This window comes from Caloenas nicobarica, chromosome 1 (assembly GCF_036013445.1).
Source record: "Caloenas nicobarica isolate bCalNic1 chromosome 1, bCalNic1.hap1, whole genome shotgun sequence".
Lineage (NCBI taxonomy): Eukaryota > Metazoa > Chordata > Aves > Columbiformes > Columbidae > Caloenas > Caloenas nicobarica.
The window spans coordinates 152,338,020-152,363,778 of NC_088245.1; the positions used below are offsets into that span (position 1 = coordinate 152,338,020).

Here is a 25,759-nt window from a genome sequence, read left to right on the forward strand (position 1 = left end):
CAGTTTTGCAATGGACTGTAGCCGCACTATTAACAGTAAATAATATCTCCACTGTTTCATTATATCTTAACAGAAACAAGATTCCTATAGAAAGCTCTGACTGAAGGAATTTAAGAAATAATGCATTTTACATTAACCCTCCTATACTAACAACTAGGGGATGCCAAATTGTATCCTGCAAAAGAAACTATGCTTTTTCCCTACCTCAACTAGGGATCAGGAGAAATTATGTATTTGATATTTACATAAAACGCAATGAATTGAAAATTAAAATCCACTGTAATTCAGGAACAGCAGGATGGCTCTCTGCAGCAGCAAATTCTCCTTGTAAGCTTTAGCTGTGGTTCTGATCACCATAATCACTGTGTGAGTGAATCTTGAACAAAGTGCCTTCCATGTAAAACACATGAATAGATTGTCTCACGTACCAAGAAATATATCTGCAAATAAAAGGATACACTGCAAATTTACACAAGGATAGAACACACACACACCTGGAACAATTATATATGAATGTACACAAAAAGAGTATAACTTCTGCCTTTGTATTAAAACATATCCTATTTTCCTCAGCAGGATGTTATTTAACAGAGTTCCTGCCTAACCTGCAGTCAAGTAACTAAGAAAACTTGAAAAACTAGACACACCTGTGCTTTTCTTCAGAAGCAGCCACAATTCAGCAACATCTTTGTAGAGCAAAGAGATGAAGCTTAAGGTCATGTTGCTTCTAATCGATTCAGTGCAAAATAGTTCCGCAGCCAGTGACCTATTTATCTGTGAGCCTGTCTTCAGTGCAAAATGAGAGCGCAAAACGCCATCTTTCAGCCAAAGCCAGGCCACCGGGGACACAATACCTTTCTTCAAATTACATGCAGAGCAACTGCGCCTATCAGCAGGCTCAGAGGTCTTCCCAAGGGCTCACCAGTTGCTGGTTACCACTTCTTGTCTCCCTGCATAAAGTGCTGGCATGCATTAGATGCAAGCTGTTTGCTTTAAATGTGAACACACGCACTGTTCAAGCATTACCAGGGTAAGAATGCATTAAAAAATTAATCCTAAGCATGCCTTCTCAAGAACTTCCCTTTAAGAGCCCTAGTTTTAACGAACAATGATCCGGTAAATCCATTATCATCATCATCATCTTTTTCTATCACCCACCCCTACTCCACACAGGGAAATTAACTGCCCAAGGGGCAGATGTCCTTTTCCAATGAACCTTTGGTTAGAAAGTTCCACAGAAATGCATCCAGCTTTTCCTATTTGTGAGAGAATTCTCACCCACATCTTTGGCAGAACTGAACTGGGATGTCTTCCTTGGTGGTAAAACCATCAAGCACCTGTTCCCTATGAAGGAGCCAACCCAAAGCAGCAGGAGCTGCCAAAAGGACACATATTCTACTAACATGATTTTGTAAGTTGAAATATGTACAAATCTTATTCATAAGACAATAGGAAATAAGGCAACAGATGATGAAATCAACTAAAACCAAAGTATTCCATATGATCTTCAGACATGAATGCTGAGCTATCTTGCTTTACTTGATCCTTTAAAGTAATTGGCCAGTGGCAGACTACTTGTTAATTAATACACTTGAGATTAGTTACCAGACTCACTAATGCAAAGAGTGAACCAACGCGTGAGAGTGACAGCAACAACCATATGAAAACAAACGGACTGTTTTTCTTCACTTCACGGTGCTATAAGTACCCTTTCCCAACAAGAGGGGTCAAGGAAAGAGGACGGTGAGGATAAAAAGCTTGGATTGATGGTTACATCTGTTCACAAAATTCCATTTGCAGATGGGGAAAATCTCCATTTCTGCTTCGGGACTCCTGGCCATCAACAGGTCCCATAAAAACAAACCCAAACAAACGCAGGTCACCCACAGACCACACCAGAGGTTACTTTCCGAAGTGCCCCACATCTGTGTTCTCACCACTCATCTGCCACGGGGCAGGAACTGCTGATAATCACAAACCAGTTAGATGTATTATCATTAATCTACCATCCATATAAGCAGGTCTATTCAGTGCATGGCATTAAAATACAAGCTGAAGAATATAAGATAACTAATTTATTTTAAATTCTGCTATTTCATTTTGACGCCCATTACGTTTTGTACTATGTCAAAACACAAGTGTTTCCTAAGCAATATTAGATGTTTTTAATTAAAGGTAGATTTAAAAGAAATAACACTCCTTAGAAATTTTTTACTTAACTGTTCTGTATTTTATAGGTCATTACTAGCATACTGGATTTTGAAGAGAGCTCAAAATTAGTGAATGAGTCTTCACACTGCTCCAGCAAGTCATGTAAATACTCACACATGTGAAAGTTGAGACTGTGTAAGTGACCTTTCTCAGATCAGGTAACAGCACCTGTTACAATGTCAGAAACAGGATCTATGTCTTGGCTCTAAGCCAGTACTCCCTCCTTTCCAGGACTGTCACCAAACCGCCTTGGTGGAGGTACATGCTCCTAGATCAGTATCTTGACTTGTCCTTAGACAAAGATCACAATTCACAGCATTTTATTTCTAGCTCTTGCACTACAACGTGGCTCCAGGAAGAACAGCCTCAGAGCAGCTACAAACCCTACTAGACATGATATACCATATGCAAGTATATACACTGATAATTCTTTTCTTACTTACCAGCACCAAGCCGGTCTCAAATATTTGCTAGTGAGAGTCCTTGGCAACATGCTTGGCTGAAAACCTAACTCTTGTCCAAAATTTTACACAATGGCAAGGCAGGCATAGGAGTGCTTTCCAAACATGCAAAGAGAGGGAGAAGTAGTTTTAAGGCCTTCCTTCGGAGATAAAAACCAAGTGAAAGAGGAGCAATGCCCTTCTCAGAAAGGTATCACCCTCATCTACATGCACTCAAGTAAGATATAGAAACCTGATATTTTGGCAAGCTGGCTACTTCCTTAAGAAAACAAAACAAAAACATGAATGTAAAAGAAGAAAAAGAACTACCTACAGTGTGTTGGCTGTGCTTGTTCCCATTGTCAATACAGAGCGGAAGTATAAACCCTTGACACCATCAACAATGCCTGTTCCAGAGCCCCATCATGTAGTAAGTAATGTGGACAACCACCTCTCAACAGGCTTCTGCCTTCAGATTTCAGGGCAGAGGAAACAGTGAAACAAGTCATTTGGGTGAAAAATCAAGTACTAGTTTAAAAATAATTTAATTTCTCAGACTAGTGAAACAAATACATGTAATTTCCATCCTCCAGGCTTCCACATAGCTTCTTCCTTCCTAGGCTTCCGATCTCCAAGACCCGCAATTACATATGTTTTTCCTGGGCCACTTGAGATCTAATAATGACCATGGCTAAGAGCACCAAAATACAGCATTGTTTTTTCAACCCTACTATCCTTCAATATTAACCAACAAGACACACCTTCACCTCCCACTTTCAGGAACCAGAATGTCCTTAGACAGAACACCTCACGTGAAGAAATAGCACAGAGAGCTCAGGCGACGCTGCACAGGAGACTCAGGGCCTGCTCCCACTGTGCTGGAGGGAGAGGAGCCCACACAGAGTGTCTCTGTGGTTACTGGCCTCAGCCACCTGGCTAAATGATATTTTAGGCAAAGGTGATTTTTTCCTAGCAGTTCCATTCTGCACAGAAAACTTAAAGTTTCACTGGGCTAGAGATGCTACAGGCTCCTGTGAAGCAGAGTATGAAACATCCTCCTGGGAAAAGAGGGCTCCAGCCAGTAACCAAATGCCTTTTTATTTTAGCACTTTATTTTGGAGCGTGCGTGGGGGATAAATGTTTGCTCTACAGGTATAACACCTGGTCTCCTTGCTGTATGCTTCAGCGAACAGCAGCAAGAATGAACAAATAAGTAAAAGAAAACACCCTTCCCTGGCCTTCACGATCCAGCTTGAAATACAATCGGAGAGGAAAATTATGGTACGTGGGCACACATGTCAGCAACAAGACTTAGGGGAGAATTTAAGCTCTATTAAAACACTCGGGAGCAACAGCCTTCCTGAGAAAAATCTGTGTGGGCACACGTGTATATTTAGAAATGCAAGGAAATTAATTTCAACTCCACTTGTGCTCCATGCTCAGGTTAAGCTCTCCCTGCCACCTCAGCCCATGGAGTGGAGGAAAATGCTGTGGGAGCTCTGAGAGGATGTGGAGGCAACTGAAGGTAAAGGACTGTGTCACCTTGGTTTCATGAAACCCCAAGAAGGAAGCTATGACCGTGTCTTAAATATACAAGATACTCTACCTGCTTAATAAAGCATGGGCAAGCATGCAGCATAAGGGTGGCAACGTTCATGGTAATGGATATTAAAGTTCAGTAAGTTCGATGTTAAGTATAACTATTTAATGTACTTTTCCTTCAGGGGTGCAGTACTTAGCAAAAAGCACATCAATAAAAGGATGTGGCACTTTTTGGGATTCAGCATGACAAAACCTATCCTTATAGGATCATCTTTAGCACAACATAAATGTATATTCTCTCTAAAAAAAAACCCAAACAAAAAAACCCCAAAAAACCCCCCCACCAAACAAACAAAAAAACCCACCCACAAACAAAAACCTAGCAAATACACCTAACTCAAACCTGTTACCGCAGAATTTATAATCAGAGTTTTGAAGATGTTGACCAATTTGGTACATCATCTGTTGGCATCTAGTTTAGCATTCTACACTATTTAAAAGCCCTCTTCATTTTCTCCTTCTAATCCTTCTTGATTTTTTTTTTTTTCAAAGAATGAAGGCGAAAAAGGTTTCATTGCTTTTAAGGTCATCAAATTACCAATTCTGTCTCATTTAAATAAAAAGATGCCAAAGCATTGAAAATGAGTTTATATACACATTCTGCATCCATACACACACACACACGTGTGTTTATATAAATCCGTTACACAAAGCAGCTTCTTAAATCTCCACACAGCAACAAAACTAACCCATTTTGAAACAGCTTTGGCAGTTTTCAACTTGGATGCTAAGTCACTGAAAAAGGTCCCTGCATCACATCCAAACCTAGATTTAAGCAAGCACAAGCAGTTACAACTCATGATCAGCAAAAAACAATAAAAGCTGCCATCCATAAAGTCACACACTGCTTCCATGAAAAAGAGCATGCTAGTAACACCAATAGTTGCTGGAGCACTTCAAAGTGAATGATGCTGTGCAATTAATAGGATGAACCCTGCAATCTTTCAAAAATATATTGCCAAAAAGAAATGTAAGGAAAGCTACTGAGGAACTACATCTTAAAAGTACACTTCACACTGCAAGACAATAATAAACTTCAAAGCTTTGAAGATTACACATCCTTTATACCATGTATCTGGAAAGTAAAACAAAAAGCAAAATAAGACTTTGGTAATTTTAAAGGAAGTGTAACATCCCATCAGTGACAGCACTTCTCCAACCTCGTGACTATGTGTAGAGTTTCTCTCCAAAACCATGACAGAAGCGTGGCCACCACATGCAGTTATCACACATCTATTTCCATTTCTAATTTCAAAATCATATATTTTTGGTGTTCTGTGAACTGAATGTCAATCAATTTATATTTTTCGATTTACACGTCCTTTCTAAACAAGCTCCCACAAGTATTTAGTCATAGGCCTCTCCTTCACTGTGCTACAGGTTTACAGAGTTTTCTCATTTCACAGAGAGGCAAAACTGGACTTTTCTTCAGGTCAAATTTAATCATGCAGGAGTTGGTAAAACACTTTATCCTGCAGTATTTGGTGACAGTTCTGTCCGTCCACTGCTGCAAAAGCCAACAAAGAAATGGATGTGACCTTTTCAAATTCACAAGCAGCTGTTCTCCACACAGCAGCACCTGCAATCAGGTGTGACTACTCAGAGTGTGCTCGGCTGAGGAAAAGAGAACTCCTGGCTCACCCGTCTGGTAAGAATCGAAAACTGTAATTAAAGGTGGAAATCAAAACACCACTGACGTTAGATAGAAGGTAGGACTAAAATTCAGGAAAAATCAAGATGAGATCCATTTTTATAGCAGCAGTGGGATTAAAGGAGCAAGTGGAGGAGGTAAGGAAAAGAAATGGATGTGGAATTTAGTGGCAACAGAAAGATAACCCAAGAGTGAATAAAGAGAACAGAAACATGTGATAAAAGCAGCACAGGATTTGCACTTGGGAAAGGAAAAACAGGTTTACTCTGTATTCTGAAATAATATATATTAGTAAGAACATCACTCCATAAAGCAAGGAAAACCAGCAGAGACCATTATAACAAATGAAGTGTTGTGCCACAATCACAACTATATTTACAGTGAAAATATAAAACTTTGGCAGCAATAGGAAACTCTTTTTATGACTCTTAAAATACATAGAATTTTTTCTTCAGATGAACAAGATCCTCAGGAAGCAGCAGACTTTCAGGTCAAAATTTGTGGAGAACGGGTTCCAACAAAAATATCAGATGTTCCTGTAACTCTGGTGAACACAGATAAAAGCTGCAAAACTATTTATAACAAAGGAAGGAAAGAAAAAGAACATTTGCAGAAATCATCATTCCCCAAAATCCTGAAAGAGCAAACAGGACAGAGAGAAGAGAAACCTGCTTTTGATCTGAAGATAAAATTAAGAGACAGAAAACATTAATTCCATCACATCTCTAAAATACTCCGTTTAGGAGTTTTTGGACAAGTTAGTTATGATATTTCAGTACTGGAGGATCATTTATAGCTCCCAATGAAACAAAACAAAACAAAAAATATGGCTATTAGATCACTTCAGTTACCTGTCATTTTAGATTGGTGAGTATAGGCAAAATCCTTCAGAGTTGGCCATCAGCCTTAAGTCTTACCCTCCATAAATCTGACCTACATTATTGTGAGGTTACACTTGAAAATGCTTAAACCTGCAGAACAAATAGAATAAAAATGCCACTGTCTCCTTAGCAGCTTTTTACTTTTCAAGCCATATTTTGACTCATGATTTGGCATTTCTGTGGCCAAGGCATGAATGCTGCAGCATGCTGCCTGGGGCTGTGCAACCCACCAAGTCCCCACTCATGGGAAAATTGTGAAAAAATGCAAGTAAATGCTTCAAGCAATCCTCAAAGCTCAACGTTCCCTCCACTTACAGGTTCCCAAAATAGTATCTCAATTTCTCCCGTTTCCAATCCTTTCACCCTCCTGGGATTCAACAAGCTCCACAGTTCCCTTGAGAAAAGAGGAGACTTAACATCAGCAGAGAGTAACCAAAGCTCATTTTCCACCAATCAAAAAGAACGGAAAACACACTTTGACTAGCTGCTTCTGAAGAGCTAACCTGGAGAACTGCTTCAGGTTCTGGATGGAAATTCACTTCCTTCCGAAAAATAAAATCTCACCGCAACAAGAGAACAAAATACCTTAGCCCTTGTGCTTAGGAGTGCAATATTCTTGGTTAAATTCAGTCAATGGAGAAAAGAGAAAGCTGACATTGTTTGCTCTCTGTGGAAAGACATGACATATAATCACACCTGACCTTTTTACTTTGTAGATGCAGGATTTTTCAGAAAACATTTTTGTATAATTTAAAAAAGGCAGTGATACCTTTAATAAAACACTTCTTAAAAAAAAAATCTAACCCTGCAAAGAGCAGTTGTAACATCTACAAACAACTGCAGCGAAGATACACAGCAGCTGTAACTGTGTCCTGCTTCCAGTCTCTGGGAAGCAAACAGGAAATCTATGCCCTTACCTGATCAAAAAAGCAGCCAGTCTGGATGCTTCCCGGCCCTTTCAGGACAGCAGCATGGAGACCAAGCTTTTAAATGGCAGCATTACCTTCATTTTCCACATTAAATATTGCTACTTACCCTATTACTGTATTTACTTTTGGCCTAGGTGTGACAGCTCAGGTAGGGCTGTGGATTCAAATAACAAAACCACTCCTCTGCCAAGGGTGGTTTATTAGCATTAGCTCTGACTTCAGAAGGCAGGATTTTTCAGCACACTTCAAAAAACTTCACACTATTTCGAGATGAGCAGTACCAAAAATAGACGTACCAGCCATGCAAGAGATGTAGTTATGCAAACCTTTAGCTAACAAGGAGAAAAGACCTATAAAAACTTGGCAACCCATCATATCCACCTCCAAATCTCCACCGATTACGATTTTGCAGTTAACGGAAAGCAAAATTTGCTGAGTTCCCCCATTTTGCAGCTCTGGGGTAGCACCTCAACCTCAAAAAGCTTTTGAAGCAGTTCTGTGTTCTTCTCTTCACTGTAAGAAGAATGAAAATATAAAGAAGGATGAAATGAAGGCCAAAGAGCAAATTCCACTTGTTCTGACACATGCAGCAGCTGAACTAATGCCCATGAATCTCACAGGAGTAAGAGACAACCCCCACACGACCCCCAGCCGTTCTTTCTGCTCTTCCTCTTGCTGCCTCTGCAAAAAATGCATTTAGTTTCCACCAGCTTCTGCCTTACCAAGGGTGTACCTGATTAGTCCAATGTAATTTTAAGTTAGCTCTTACCTTGTATTGGCACTAAGAGAAAAAGCACGGGGCAAGTAGATCAAAGGCGAGGGCGCTCTTTGTAGTTCCCTGCACTATGGTGGCAGCAAATAAGGCCTCTTCAATTAAAGTCTCATCCTGAACTCAGTCTTTCAAGTATTTAACAGCATCTTTTTAACAGGACTGATTTTATGTCTTTGGCCAAAAGCCTCCATCTTTCCCCCATACTCAAACACAGAACACCCTGTGATTGCAGTTGTTTCAATCCCCACACTCCAGCAGTTTAGCCAGTGCTGAACGCAAATACGCACCTTTTCAGGACGCCAAGCGCACAATACCAAGGATAACAAGAAGAGATACCCAGTCAATTCAAATGATCGGCAAAGAACCAAAGATACTGCTCAGACAAAGAGAATGACAGCAAAGTAAGATTAAAAGTATTCCCACTCTCCAAAGAGGACTTATTTGCTGCACTGCATTTTGGAGGGAAACTTCAGGGTAAGAAATAGCATTTCTCTTTGAGAAATATCTTGCACAGATTTCTTCAGAGCACTTGGAGAAGTGAGGTGTAAGGGGTCCCCAAATATTCAATTTTTTTCCATCCTAAGATTCTGGAAATGTTTTCCAGCAGCTCTCAGGGGTTTTTTTAGTTCATTGGAATTTCCTTTCCTGCACTACGAACAAATTGATGCACCTTACATATAAGATGTATTCAAGTCCCTACTGCTACTTGCATATAACTCCTCAGAGCAGAAGAAACCAAACCACATCTTTTTAATCTCCCTAGTTTATTAGCTAGTGAAGGAAACAGCAGCTCAGCTACAAATAAGTAAGAGCACATAAGTATATTAGTTTCCACAAACCAACAACAAAAAGTCATGACTTCATGTTTCCTTTTTCAGACAAGAGAGAAGACACTCTCACTATACCTGAGTGGAAGGAAAAGACTTGCAGCTCTATCATCAGCGTGCCCAAAAAAAGCAGCACTCATCCATCTGGCACCACCTGGCAGCTGAGGGGTATTGGGTGTCAGCCAGCCCAGCTGGGGCGGATTTGCCGGCATTTAAAGATTCACAGGTGCAGCCACCAGCAGTTTGCTGACAAGGAGCTTGTGCAAATATTCCTTCTGCAAGCAGGTCTTCAGATCAAATGCAATGCTGTAAACCAGCAACTGAGGTTTCTCCTAAGCCTGAACACTGAGAAATGGACTCAGACCTAATGGGAGCCTGCAGCAGCAGTTCCACTCAAGTTACTGCCTCTCATGCAACAGCAGAGATTAGGAACTGATCAGTATATTTTTGGCATGCTCCACAAGTTGGCAAACTGTAACCCAAAGTGTACTTTGTCACATTTTCTCTGTTCTTATATTATTGTTTTATACCATATTACCTCCCCTCACTTCCTTAACTGTTGCTATGGGGCTCTAAAGCGTGCCTTCTGTCTCTGAAGCACTGATGCTGTTTGTAGGTACCAACAGCAACCTCTGTTTTTTCCTTTCTAAAATAAACATAGGCATAGAGAGGAAATTGTTTTAAAAAATTTAAGCTATTCAAGAATGAACAAGCCCATTGTTTGGAGAGGAGACTTCAAGGCAGAAGTGCGCTGCTGTGACTGTGTTGCAGAGCATCCGTGAAAACCCTGTAGAGCGCAAGGGTTTGAGGATAGTGTGTGCTGGGACAGGGAGAGAGGGGACAGAGCATTCTCATTGTTTAAATGTAAACGATAATAATAATAGGCTTTCCTAACTGAGAGAAGGAAGCAATCTAATGTGGAAAACAGTTGTTATTACTCTGTTTATGACTGTTTGTTCCCGAAAAATAGGCTGGGTTACTTTGTAACACTGAAGGGGGATAAACTGAGGTGACCTGAAATGGTCAGCTAATGGCTGAAAACCCATCTGATAAAATGGGCTTGGGAATACCTTTTCTCTTTTTTTTTATACTGGAAGCATGCCAGAGTGGAAAATACTGGGTGGAGGATCCATAACTCTTGTGACTGTAGGAGCTTTATCCTCAAACCTCCAGACAAATCCCAGTTGTTTAGGCAGTAAACTGGATTCACTGCCAAACGGTGGCTCAGGCATCTTCAGGGAGAAAGCTGATACCTGAGTCCAAGGGCACGATCCTCACAACAATCCCCTAACACCTCAAAAGCTGAAGGTTCATTAGAAATTTTTCCAACACAGCCAAAGTTCTCTGCATACAGTCTCATCTGTATTTAAGAGACAATTTAATATAGAAAGAAATTCCAAGAGCAGGGCCAAAACCCCGAGTCCGTCCTTTAGCAAGGAAACAGGCTTTGTTCAGGGCCACAGGGACAGCTCTTCTTCTCTTAAGCTCTAATAGTAAATGTGGGCACCGTCAAACCTCCTCTAACACCTTCAGTGAAAACAGCAGCAGAGGTTGGTTTAGTGCTGAACAGTGGATGCACATCACCCGCACCTGGAGCACACTGACCACACCAGGGCCCTCACAGGACACAAGCAGAGGACGTCTTTGCTTAAGGACACCACTGTGGTTTAGGGAGGCAAATCTGGCATTCCCAGAGGGATATTTTTGGTCAGTGCCAAAACGGTACTCGCAAAGCAGTGATACTTAGGGACCCAAAGGACCAAGCGAGGGCTCCGAGAGTCCTGCTTTTTGGCTGATGCACCCAAGCTCCATTTACATCGTTCCCTGTCTTTGATGTCTTGGTGGCTCATATGATGTTAAGTAGCACAGTACAGCCAGTCACCTGAGCCAAAGCGGCTCCTCTCTCAAACCGCAAAAAATATTAGTCCCTTTCATAAACAACATAACTTTCATAAACAACATAAATCTTAAAAGTTCCAGTTGCACTCACAAAAAAATAGCAATCTCTCCTCAGGCTGTCTTAAGTAAACATTTTGTCTTGCTGCTTGAGTTAAAAGACGACTAAAGCTATGTTTTATTTCTCTGATGCCTTTTCTACCATAGGACATTCTGTTTGTCTACAAGCTGTTTCATCTGCGAAGCACTGCAAGAGTTTGCCACAAGCAATGTATATATTCATTCAGTCAAAGGAGGTATTTTTAAATGAAATATTAAGTTAGCACTCTTTATCATTATTCAGCACATGCATCTGGAGATTGCCACATCTTATATGATTTAAGTAAAAAAATCACATATTCCTATAAGCAAAGCACAGATAGCATAAAATATGTTTTCATTTTACTGACAGAGAATTTTGCTTCTCAACTTGGAAATAACTTGTAACTACATAGGAAAACACTCAAAAAACTCAGTAGCATGATTTTTTTTTTCTTCAAGGAATCTGCCCCTAAAATAACTCTATAAAGTCACATCACAACATCTGCAAAAATTATCATTACAACTTACCTTGCAGACAAAGAACATAATTTTCAATAGCTGGAAGTCAGAAAAAGAAATCAGAGAAGGAACCAAGGTCAAATGTTATCAACTAGAGGGGAAAAGTTTACACTGAAGAAGGTGGCAGGCACCACCTGTACTTGCACCTGAAGTCCTTAAACAATCTTTCATAGTCGTCATGGTAGATGATACAGAGATAGCAAAACATTATCTGTGCCCCAGCTGCACAGTCCAGTTAAAATGTCTGAACACGCTACTGGAGTCTTACAGGTTCAGATGGCAGAAGCCGGAGTTTGAAAGTGAATTGAAGGAGAGCTGTGTGGTTTTGGTCTCCCAAGGAGGACATGTTCTGAGTTTCTGTTTCAGAAACCCAGTTATGACATGCACTATTGAAAAGGTAAAACTTCTCTAATGTAAAATGATAGAGGCAGTATCCTAAATTCTTCATTTCACACACTAGCTCTCTTTAAAAACAACTGACTTACTGATCTCTATGCATTTTCTCACACACCTTTTGAGTCCACCAAAGATGGTAAGAGTTAGTGTTTGGCTAAAACAGAGAAAATGTTTATTTTTTAATCATTAAGGCTTAGGAATTAAAAAGCAATTCTGCTCTGCAGATTCACTGCATGAAACAAGTTGTTTGTCTTTCATGAAAGCTTATGACTTTCACCTAGAAGAAGAAAAGGAGGAAAATAAAAGCTTGCGAGACAGGTAGCACCTTCCTCAAAAGCCAAAGGACACATAGAAACAAGTTCTTCCACCATCACTCTGACATATATTCATATAAAATACATGTCACTTACTGTGGAGACTATTCTAAAGTGATTTCTCAGAGAAGTAAATCAAAAGAGGGAATCATTTGGAGAATTGCTCAGGACTAATGCAACTAAGCAACTATGTTAATATTGTCCACCTGAAACTCCCCATGATTTTTAGAATAAAGCCCTGTCCAGTTTAAGATTACTATAGATAATTCACAAATCATAAGAGTTATTGTAATCCAGGACAACCCTAAGATAAATTGTCACCAGCATTGCACTGGTCATAATTTTTAAAAGAATACTCGACTAACCACTCACATCTGACATTATAGGGTCATTCTCTCCCAACTGCCCCACCAACTGCTACGTGTCTGTGGAAAAAACTCCTTACTAAAAGACAACTGCGAGCTACTCCCACTGAGCCCTTAAAGGTCCTCTTCTAATTTGCTCCCAGGACTCATTTTTTTGTGGTCTCTATTTTACAGAAGTTCCAAAATTCACTAGAAACTTTGAAATGAGAAAGAATTATAAGTCTGATTGAAACAATTAGATGAGGCTGAGACTCACTGCGTGCTGACAGCAGCGCAGGTGGAAAAATCACATTTTTTCTACCCGGGGATAAGAAAGGGTAAGAAGCAGCAGCCTCTACAGAAGATTCCCATAGGGTCCTCCAGTTAGTTTGTTGGCCTCACTCCTAAAGGAAACAATGAACTTACTCAACTTTTGTCCCTCCTCCCAAATCATGTGCAAGTTGACAAACCTACCATCAATGACACCAAAGACTACTGACAGATACTGAAGAAAAGGAAATGTGAAAACTAAGATTGTCAGCAGCCCCCATCCATTATTTTCAGAAAAAACACCAACCAACAACATCAAGGAAGGTTTCATATCATACTCAAGTCAAAGTGCAAGAAACAGAAGTTGTGTGTGAGGTTGGATTAACCACTGACTGAAACAGGATTTTTAAAAAATCACTGAGCAAGAAATGAAACACATAAAAGTTGCACTGATCTTCACTTCCTGCTTTGGAAGAAGATGTAGTGGCTCTAAAATAAGATTAAAAAACCAAATAAATACAAGAGCTAGCTTCGACCAGCATGTGCTGGAAATCTTACAATAAACTTTGATCATTTTAACTTGTCGTGCTTTACCACGAGGCCATGTATGTTCAACCTTCTCAGGTTAGCCTAAACTTTGAGGTTAATTTGAAGATCATGTGGGATTTTGTTAAACACTGCTGGCATACACAGTAAAAGGAAGTAGTGCAGGCCATCTTATTAAGCCTGACTTCAGTACAGCTACACAGATTGCAACAGCACATGAGACTGTGAACTTCTTGAGAAAACAATGAAGAAGATAAAGGGAGTAAATAAAGTTACATCCTGGCTCCCAGACTGGTTCTGCCCAGAGAGTAAATACCTTCTTGTTGACAGTTCTCCATACAGAAAAGCAAAAGCATGCTATAAGAACAGTAAGTCATTTTTGCTCTAAATTATTGAAGGAAAGTATCTCTGCTGACTCATCAGGGAAACGGTAAATTCTTTTTTTTCATTATTGCATTATTTTTTTCCAATCTCATTTCCTCATAAAGGTATATATTCTTCAGCAGCCATGAAGGCAGGAAAACTTTCATTCCTACTAACTCACTGCATACTATGGCATTAATGCTATATATACTAGTGCCTCTAATTAAATTGGCTTTTAAGATAGCACTAATGGTCAGGAAGACATTTTTTTCCCCATTTCAAGAGCTGCAGGCACAGAGAGATTTTGTTTTCTGAGGGTTCATTTTACATGTATTGAAGTAACACAACAATTTTGGACATTTTTTTCTCCACTCGCATGTGTAACCCTTAATGTCACACAACAACCCCTAGAAAAGGTCTCTTCCTTGTAAGAAGACTCATAGGCAGCTTAAATCTTAACAAACAGGGACAAAGAGAAAATCATAGGCAGAGGTTGGAGATGCCCAAGGGGCAAGGAAGCAGGTTCAAGGAGCTCAGAGTCAGTGGGTCTATTGGAACATGAGCCCAGGGACAAGGTCTTGTATCGCCCCTAAATCTGTGGGTGCACGTCTCTCTCTTTAATTGGAAAGATTCTTAGAAGCCCTTATTTTCTTACAGGAATCATCATCTAGGGGAATAAAAGCAGTCGCCTGTACATCAGTATCTCAGAGCCTACATATTCCTTTATTATTGTGAACACAGCTGGAGAAGTAAAATTTTTCCCCCAAACTGAGTAAGGCACCAAAAATTTTAAAATGGTAACTTTTATAACATTGAAATTTAGAATATCATAATTTTATGTTGTTTAAAAAGGAATTCGAGTAACTTTTTAACACAAGAAATGGGAAATAATAAGCAATTTCAGGGATCTTGAGTGGGACTGCTCTCAGAAATCTGCTGATAATGTCATGAATTTTAGATATTTCTGCCTTCTATCACAGCATGCATCTTAGCATGGTTGTAAGATATGCCCCTCAAATCATGCATTTCCTTCACTTTTACTTCTCAACACAAACAATAAAGATTTTAAATTAAAAAATATATTTAAGATTTCAGGGAAAAGCAGTTAAAAAGGAGGCTGGGGTCCCTCAGTCCTATAAAACAAATCAATGCAGACACCTAAGTGAAGAAAGAAAAACATTCAGCAGTGTTGCTGAATTGGTATCTCTGAACAGTAACAACCTCTCTATCAGAAAATATATACTGAACACACTACAGCAGCAGAAACTATCTTATAAAATTGTGTTGCGATGCTCTGAAAGTGAATTCTGAGGGAAGAAGCAGCTCATTCTTGATGGACATACTACCTGGGAACTTTTCTGTCTTTGGAAAGATGTCAGCTGTGACTGGTTTTGCTGATGTGCTCACTTTTCACTAACTTAGCTGAGCCAAATAAATCATTTCATTTAAGCACATCACAGATATTAAATGGTAACAAGCTGGGGATGGGGATGCTATTTGAGAGGAAAGTCAGTTCTGTAAAAACCTCATATGAAAATATAGATCCTAAAATATCTAATATTTTACTTCCTTCAGAAAACAATTTAAAATAAAACCAAATACTACCACCCACTAGACTCTTCCAACAACATGCATTCTGTCATCAGAGTGTATTTTCAAGAATCAATGAAGCAGCAAAATTTATAGTAGTAAGACTCTTTAAATCCATGTTTTTTCTGGCACATATAAAACAAGGAGTTCAAAATGCTTCCAAGAGCACAGTCCCAAGCCACACACCTTACCCACCTCTGACTTAGCAGACTCCAGCCTGTTTAAATTTACAAAATCTGAGAGTTATTATAAAATTAAGCCAACTTACCCTGTGCTACAAAATCCAGCCAGGAACACCATTCTGAGAAAAAATAATAGCTTTTCATTTCAGCTACAGAAATTCCTCTCTGATTCATCGTCAGACAAGAAAACTGTCCACTTTTCCCTTCCTTTGCTCAGAATAAACTACCCTGAGAAGGTAAGAGCTTTCAAATTAATTGAACTTTGTTCCAAGAATGCAACAGGTGGCACAAGGTGACTTTACAAATATATTTTCCTCCAGTAACACCATTGTTCTTGTAATTATCTCTCTAATTATAGTGTTCTCCCCTCATGTCCCCACCCTGAATATTTACCAACTGCTGATATACCCGGTGTCTAATATATTCTATCTAGGCTATAGGCTGAAGTCCTAAGCATGTTTTCACTCATGTTTTCAACAAGGCAAAGCAAAACTGTTTTCCACTCATACATTCATAATGTTATCTGGAATTAGTTGTATTGAATTGCTCACTCGTAGTTTTAGTATCTTGGCACAGTTTATCACCTCTGCTATGGATTCATACCCAACTTTTCCAGCTTTCTGTTGTGCACTTCCAGCCAGGCAGGTAATGGAAGTCCCAACTATAACTCCAAATCTCAAATAAATCTCTTTTCAACACGTTTATCCAGCCAGCAAATGAAGGTGTGAATGCAGCAACAGTAAGCACAGCCTTACATGCCTGGAGCTATCTAGCATGGGGACTAACAGTAAAAAAGTTGTAGCAGCAGGCTTTAACACTGCCCAGAAATCTCCATGTTTACACAGGCCGCAGGCAGCTTTGGCTATGTTGAAGCCCTCAGGTACTTAGGTACGTCTGCTGTATTCATGTATTCAGCCTGACATACGTTCAGTCTGACATTTCCTGCATTCGTGCATTTCGCTGTCCTACCCGTAAGCTACCACCCTCTTCCTGCACAAGAGTGCCCAATATCCAGCAGAAATACTCACACAGCTCCAAGAAAAGATGCACCGCATCTCCATCCCCTCAGCTGACACAGAAGATCCAAGAGCGCTCTTCCTCTAGACTCCTCTTCGCTATTTGTGGTGGATTACCTAGGCTGTGGATTAATCAAGCTTCCTGACTCTTTCACTACAGAAGTCTGTTGATATTATACACCCACAATACAGCGCTGCCTCACTGTACCTCGACACAGAACTTCTTTGGATTGGACTGGAAGGACCCTGGGAGACGGACAGTCTTCTCATCCATCCATTCATTACACTGTTGTGGTTTAACACCAGCCATGCAGCCGCCTGCTCACTCCCGCACCACCGGTGGGATGGGGAGGAGAATCAGAAGATTAAAAGTAAGAAAACTCATGGGCTGAAAGACAGTTTAATAGGTAAAGCAAAAGCTGCACATAAAAGCAGAGCAAAACAAGGGATTCATTCATTACTGACCATCAGCAGGCACGTGTTCAGCCACCTCCAGGACAGCCAGCCTCCATTGAGCATCGCGGTTACTTGGGAAGACAAATGCCATCACTTCAAACATACCCCTCCTTCTTTCTTTTTCCCCCAAAATATATACTGAGCATGACATCATATGGTGTGGAACATCCCTTTGGCCAGCCTGGGTCAGCTGTCGTGGTTGTGCCCCCTCCCATCTTCTGTGCACCTGGCACAGCATGAGAAGCTGAAAAGTCCTTGACTACTTAACAACAACTAAAGCATCAGTGTACAATCAACATTATTCTCCTTCTAAATACAAACCACAGCACTACACTGGGAAGAAAATTAACTCTATCCCAACCAAAACCAGGACACATGCCTAGAGCAAACACATGACAGCAAAATGTCTCAGAGCTTCAGTCGCCTTCACCAGAAAACCAACCTGAATCCAGTGTGAAAAGATCCAGACTCCAGGATGCCTCCAAAGATACTCCCTGTCCATACCAAGTGCAGCACAGACTGAAGACGGATGTCTCTGGAGTCTTCACTTGACAAACTTGTTTTACAGCTCTCGGTTCAAGCTGACCTACTGTTCCTATTTGCTTAGAGAAAAAGTGAGAAGAGGGAGAATCTCAAATGATAGTCTACAAGCACCATGCCAGGAAGCCCACCACAAAGGGCCACAGCAGCTCAGCACTCTGGAAAATCTCCTCTGCTGATGGGAGACAGGTGTCCCCACAGAAGATGACTTGAAGCCACATGTTTCCAGGGCTGAAATCCTCCACAAACTCTACAACTGCCATCCCACCTGCCTGCAGTCGGAGGTGCAGAAGCATATACAAGGTGTATGGTCAGGGACGGATTCAGAAACCACGATGCTGTCTCACATGAGCCTGGTGGTCCCAGTCTGGGCCCTGCCTGCCCACAGGACACCCGGTCCCAAACCTCTGCATTCCAAAGAAGTGTCAGCAGAGCCAGGGCTCAACCATGGCGAGGGGCGAAGGGCACACAGCCCATCCTGTGTAAAAGACACCTGCAGAGAACAGCACAATGAGCATCAGGCCAAGCAGGACAGATCCAATGAGCTTATGAGCTGTAAGTAAATAAAGTCTGCTTTGTTAAAGTGAAAATAAAACAGAGGCGGATTTGATAAAGCATGAAGACTCTGGAAGCCAGCCCAGCTTCCCTTATTAAGGTAAACAAGGTAATGCAAAATCAGTATATGAACTAGGACATTTATTGTTCATGTTAAGATTTTTATATTCTATGTTAGAGATTTTAATATGTGGGGAAAGGCTGAAATGACAATGAGCAAACCTGCTCTTGGCAATTTCCAGAGATGCTAATGAAAAGAGAACAAAGCTCTGTGAGACCTGGGACGACAGGACAGAGTGGCTTAATTTTGTCACAAGGAGAAAAGAGATGCATATATCATGGGATTCACAGAATCACAAGCGCATTTACTTTGGAAGTACATGTTTCCCAGAAGTGTAGTTTTACGCAGTGTAGCTAAAGGACAGAAATGTTCCCAGGCTGCAGTACCTCTCTTCAACAATCTAAACCTTTGATCCACTTTCTGTGTAGCATTTGGTCTGGAAGTGACACTGAACGCTAATCGAGATCTGCCACCAGGAAGGCGGAAAAACTCTTATCAGTCCAAAAGGCCATAAAACGGCTTTGAGCAAAACAATGGAATAATTCTTACTGGATATATAAGGTTAACATTAAAAGCATATAATTGCTTTCCTACTGTCAACATAAAAGGGGTAACAGGAAGGAAAGGAAACAGAATTTTTGCATATTTGAACACTTCAAACAGAAAGGGCTGCAACACAATCAAAAGGGTTTTTGGAATAATAATAAAAATAGGTGAGAGAGGAGACAGACAGCTTCCTACACAAACATATAGCTTTCTCTCTATACATACCTACGTATAGAAGGAGCCTGTAAGTAAGAGATGATTGTATAGCATTACAAGACTTATATTGAGGATCTGAGTCTGAAGGAAATTAGGCTAAAATGAGAAAAACTATCTGTGTTAGGATTTGTTCAATATATTAAATTTGTGTTTTTCTCCTCTGCAGTCATGGCTTTGCATTCATGAATGGCCAGCAGGCACCCGCGACTCAGAAGTACATAAATGTGATAAAATAACTGGTGCAAGTGGTAACATTTATGGCTACACTTTGAACTTGACTGCAGCGTGAATCCTAAAGGAAGGTAAGACTGAAATAAGGAGGCCTTGTTTTGCTTTGCTTTGTAAGACTGCAGTCCATGTGTTTAAAATACAACTAAATTTTCCTGACTTTACTATGATTACCAGCAATTAACATCAAACCTTTTTCTAGTCTGAGCTGAATGGAATTGTTAAATCTTGACAATTTATTAGTTAGTACTCCTAAAGGTACCAAACCTTGGCCTCATGAACACCCAAAACTGGTTAGTCAGGAAAGGTGAAATCTTTGCATTTGGGAAGTTACGAAAAAAAATGGTTACAATAAAAACTTACAATTTTCATTCCAAACAAAATAGATGACAAAAGACTCAGCGAGCACAGTACAAAAGAAGGCGTGAGCGAAACAAAGCATCAGAGACCCATTTTTTTCTTCCTATTCTTTTTCCCAAGAGTGTCAACATTAAAGAAAGGAATACTGAAAGACCTTGAAAATTTTATATTTTCCTATAAAGGTGGCTTAGTTTATGTTGATTTCAATTTCCTATGTTCCAAATTAATTTTAAAAGGAAAAAAAAAGGCCTCTGTTAAACCATAATAGGTCATTTGCATATAAACCCAAACCCCGATTAATTAGTTATTGAAAAATCTGCTTCATCTTATCTCAACCAGTCAGGGTTAACATTTCAGGGAAAAACTCCAACAAAAAGTAGCTTTGCTAAATACAAAGATTATGTAACTATCAGTCATAGTAACACATTATTTTACCACATACTGCATGAAACAGACTTTGAGACTAAATAAATGGCGGCAAGTCCTAAAATTAGTACATTACACTTAAAGATCAGAGGCTTCCTGATTTTTTTTCAGTACAGTTAGAAATATATTTTTGGCGTAATTAGTTGTATTTTTTTAAGAGTGGAGCACTCAGTGAAGTTCTGCAAGAGTATTAGAGGGGGGGGTTGGTGTAAAGCATTCAAATCTGTGTCTGTTAGATACTATCATACAGCTGGAACTGCAAGGAAAAACAAGACACAATGTTTTTCTCCAGTAAGTACTGGTGACAGAGAGCAATCACTATCCATGAGTAATATTTAACATGGGTAAAGATATATATATTCTTAACTATAACAGTTGCTGGATCTCTACATGAGTATGCTTTGAGAAAAAATACTAGTTCCTGCAAGAATCAACAGAGTGGACAGAATCAGTAATGCCAATAGTAGGCTACTTACTGATCATATTGACCTGTCCAACCTGCTCCAATTTAAGTGCATACATTCTATGTAGATATAAATCACACTATAGGATCACCTATACATTCACCTCACCAGAGCATATTTGGCGTGGGTTATTCCGTGAGTGCCGTCTGCCATGCAGAATTTGAATGAATCTTGGTAGGATCCTAGAATGACTTTCATGTCCTTCCCTTAAATGGCGGCGTTGAGCCATGGATGTGAATCCCCGTATCTTCACCAAGTTATTCACCGAAGGAAATAAAAATTCAGCTCTTCAGAATTACACTCTTCTAATGCACTGAAAGATACTCTGATTTTAAGTATCAGTGGAACACAAAATTTCTTTGTCAAATTCAATGCTACCAAAAAAGATTTAAAAAGGACGCAGATTTAAAGAGCTGGAAATGGGTGCAGGTCAGTTATTTGTACTGTATGTGCTCTTCCTCAGAAACCAATACCTGGTTTTACTACAAAAAAAGAAAAATCTGTTGTATTTAATGGACCAAAAACGTCAAGGTAGTTTCTGCATGAAGCTGTGAGACCCTCTCAGTTCCTAACATGCTGCTCCCAGCAGACAGGATATCTTGCCACAGCTTTCAGTCCAACTAGTATGAATACAGGAGGCACAGCTGCTCACGTAAGCAGGTCAGACTAGCAGATGAAAGTTAAAAAAAAAAAAAAAAAGTGTGAAACTGTCCGTTTTTCACTGTTTCACCCAAAAGAACTGTAGCCAAACTAACAGCCCTGCGTTGTTTCCGCTGCAGAAAAGCTCCCACAAACCACCCAGTTTGTTAGTGCTCTCCAGTCGCGCACAGCGATCCAAAGCCGCTGCTCAACCCAGCTCGCTGGTCCTGCTGCCTCTGTCTTCACATCCTTCTCCTTAACGTGAGGGATGTTCAGTCCTGGCAAAGAGACATCCGAGGTTTCTCCTGAAGAAGGGCAAGTTGAAGGTCTTTCTTACAACTTCACGGTCTTGCTCATAAGTTCACAACTCAGCACCTCGAGGACAGAAATCTCAAACTGAGACTTGCTGCATTTCCTACTTCTGTGTCTGAAGCACCCGGTACTTCTCAGGGGCCAGTGCTATGCTCATGCCAGCGAATTTAAAGAAAATACCGTTGTCAATACAGTGCTGTCATTTAGAAACTCCTCTGCAGTTGGTTTGCCCGAAGTCAGACTCTCACCATCAATCCATCTCCTCTTCCTCCTCCTGAATTTGCACAGAAGTGAGGACTGAGCCCCTCAAAGCCAAAGCCTGTTTCCAGCATACGTGAGCAGGGAGGTCTCACAAGAAAAACCTGAATCTTCCTGGGAGTTAACAAACAGCTAATAGGAAGGAAGGGAGGGGAAATGAATCCCAGGCTTTCTTAAAACATATCAGGAAGCCCTAAACTGTCTGTTCCCCCGTCTCTTTCAATGCAGGAGAGAGGAAATTGATAATGCTGCTTTACTTGGCAGTCAACATTTTCCTCTCAATTCTGTTTAACTATGTCCTGTATGGCCACAGATCCACCACAACCCCAATATACCATTACGCACATCGGACTGAAGAAGTGTTTTGAAATATGGTGTATGAACTATTAATACTATGAAAGCAAATTAAAACAGGTAACCTTTAGTTAAGTCACAAGTGAAGTAAATATTAACTAAATACCAAATACTAGCTTGAATAGACCTTACTAACAAAGGCAAGTCATTACAGTTTGGGCTGGGAAATGTTTGACTTTCAACATGAAATCACAAGAAAATGTGGCAATCTTGAAACGTGATGATCAAGAACGGTATCAAAATAAATACAAACTGATGCATTCCATTCAAATGTCACTTGTTTTCCAAATTCATTATAGTAAGCAGATGGACCACCGCATACTGCAGCCATGCTACTCATCCTGGATCAAAGGCCTACCGAGCTTAAGGAAGGAAGAAAACAGTTTAAGGGTAGAAAACCACGCTGCCACATACTGTCATTCAGGGTTCAAACAAAAGAAGAACTGAAATAAGGCACAGCATCCATATTAGACAAAATTCCACATTTTCTTGTGCTGCTCATCACTGGGAGGCACAAAGCAGTGGCTGCGCTCAGATATGGAGGATCAATAGCACCCGCAGAGATAACACTGCAACCTGCTCCTCGCTGCTGAGTTTCCAAGGGGAAGCATCGAATGTGACCAGAAGACACCTGCAGCAGATTGCCAACCTTCGGGGGTTTCCTCCTGCCTGGCAGGCTGCTGCTTCTTCGGGGATTTGGAGTACACCAAGCCCCATGACCAAAGGACCTGATCTGACAATCGAGTAGGATGCCAATAAAACTATACATCTTCTTCCAGCAGCTGAGCCACCAGCTAGAAAACTGACTCTTTGTCCCTGTGGCGTTGCGAGTGTGCAGTGACACTAGTGGCACACAGCAGAAAGCTCACCACCAATTTGTCCAGAGGATTATTACAAGGAAGCAAAGAGATGTTGTCCTTTCTTCATGTATCAAGTGCACGCAGAAGATTGATGACTTGAGTTGTAAAGTTGTTAAGTATACACAATCCTATTGAAAGCTAGCCATGAGCTACATCCCTGTTCACAAAACAAGCTTTTAATCTTCTTTCGAGCACTCAAATTTGTGCCTAGAAGCAAAGAAATTAATCACAACAATGGCTATGGCAGTGTGCAATCAGAAGGAAACAGATGGTGTAATGCAGTGTTTTCCAAACAGAAGCAGCCTCTATCTCCAGGAAAATAATCTGAATATTTTCCCTTGCCGTTGGCATTACTATAATAAAAGCTCCTATTAGAAGGATTTCTGCATCAGCAGACTACATAGCATTCTAAAGACAGTAACATTCTTTGAGTGTTAGTTGGCATCCTGGTTTTGGCTGGGACAGAGTTAATTTTCTTCTAGTAGCTGGTATAGTGCTGTGTTTTGGATTTAGCATGAGAACAGTGCCGGTAACAGTTGCTCAGCAGGGCTTACACAGCGTCAAGGCCTTTTATGCTTCTCACACCACCCCACCCGCAAGGAGGCTGGGGGTGCACAAGAATTTGGGGGAGGACAAAGCTGGGACAGCTAAGCCCCCAAAGGGATATTCCACACCATATGATGTCATGCTTAGTACGTATTTTGGGGGAAGAAGAACGAAGGGGGGGATGTTTGGAGTGATGGTGTTTGTCTTCTCAAGGAACCATGATGTGTGATGGAGATGGCCGAACACCTGTCTGCCGATGAGCAGTAGTGAATTAATCCCTTGTTCTGCTTTGCTTGCATGTGTGGCTTTTGCTTTACCTATTAAACTGTCTTTATCCCAACCCATGAGTTTTCTCACTTTTACCCTTCTAGTTCTCCCACCCATCCCACCGGAGAGGAGTCAGTGAGCAGCTGTGCGGTGCTCAGTTGCTGGTGGGGGTTAAACCACGACAGTCTGGCAAAACCAACTACACTGCACCTTTCTCTTCTTTCATGTCACGTAAACATTAACATTCAATCGGTAACACCTCCATGATTATCTTTAAATGACTATGAACAGCCTGATGGAACCAATAAAATCGTGGCAACAAAACGGGGCTTATTTTTCTCATGCTTCATTTCCACGCCTATTTCTGACCCCACGCATAGTGTTGCACACTGACAACAGAAGCGGCCCCCCTGACTTAACGTCTGTATACTTTCTCCGCTTCCTCTTTTGAGCTCAGGGAATCTCACAATATTTTATTACAATAACGTCGAGTTTTCCTGGGAATCATTAAATCAAGCTGCATTGACTTTTATCAGTACTGGGTGTTCTCATTGTCCCTTTCATCTTTTTGTCTCTGTAGGAGCCTTATCTTTATGGGACATCTCAAAGACCCTACTCTGATTTTTCCTCTAAACCCTAACAATTATTTACAGGCCCTTCTTTACATCCTCACATTCTACATGTCACTGAAAAGTTCACATTAGAGGACAATGTATCACTCCTAACTGTACAGTGCAGGAGGCTCTGGTAGCAGAATCAACGCTGCTCTAGTGTTTCTCCTGTGTTTCTTCCACTCCTCAAAACAAGTTTATCTTCACATGTGCTGATATGCTGCTGCCATTGGTGTTGCCATTTCTCTTTGATTGTGGAGAAAGGAAAAAGGGAAAAGAGTGCATCTCATCAAGAAAACATGGCATCTCTCATGCCTGGCACTTCGAGATGCCACCACACACACACTGCACAGGAGTCATCTATATCTACAGCACCACTTCTCCTGTCTTTCCCCTGGAGTCCCTGCAGGGAGGAGCTTCTGCAGAGGAACTTCAGTATCAGAAGTGTCATCGCGTTCCTGATAAAAAAACACGGACTGACTGCAAGAAAGATCTCACATTAAGAACATAAAAGAGTATGAAAATTACATGGGGAATTGCATCTAACACACACATATGCAGAGCTCAGAAATTACTGTTTCTTTGAATAGTTTCTAAAAACAAAATATAAGGGTACATACAAGGTAAATCTCATTGTTTTTCCAAAAAGGTGCAAGTGCAATGTGCGTCTTTCAGCATCAGCACATTTGCAATAATAGTGGGAATGAAATGAAGGGGAAGAAAAGCAAAATGTTTAGATTTTTCTGTTTAAAGCATGCTTCATCACTGATCTCTGCACACATTTATTTCGTTGAGAATAGTGGTGCAAATAGAAAGCTAAATTGGACTCATACTACATTATTGAACAAAATAATAATTTTGCACATTAAAAATATAACATACAAGCTACTTCTAATCTGAAATGTAACCTGTTTTATAGAGTTGAACACCCATATACTGCAACAAGGGAGCACCGATTGCTGTTATGCTTGGTCTTGAGCTTCCTTATAAGCATACATGTAAGTTGAATTATTGCAAGTATTTTACTTGTGCTGATATGTTTAAATTAAAACCAAGCTGACAAAAATTAATCCACACTGGAGGATACTCACTAGGCTAAAACAGGAAAGAGTCAGCTAGAGGCTGATATTTTTACACCTACAAATTCCACAGGGCTCTTGTAGAGGGAAAATGCTGAGAAAAAACCTGTTAAAAACCCGATAAATCAATCATTATTCCACAATGCCAAGT

General features: G+C 40.5%; 1 protein-coding gene across 5 annotated transcripts in view; it reads right to left on the reverse strand.

Annotated features, from left to right (window-relative positions):
• Positions 1-21,945, reverse strand: part of MCF2L (MCF.2 cell line derived transforming sequence like) — a 100,721-nt gene extending 78,776 nt beyond the window's left edge. For 4 of the 5 annotated variants that reach the window (XM_065626792.1, XM_065626816.1, XM_065626783.1 and 1 more), the window contains exon 1: positions 20,791-21,945. In XM_065626792.1, the coding sequence (XP_065482864.1) occupies positions 20,791-20,911 (121 nt within the window). In that variant the 5' untranslated portion in view covers positions 20,912-21,945. Of the gene's footprint in view, positions 1-20,785 lie in introns of all 5 variants that reach the window. The other variant, XM_065626801.1, reaches the window with a different exon arrangement.
• Between the last annotated feature and the right edge of the window lie 3,814 nt (positions 21,946-25,759).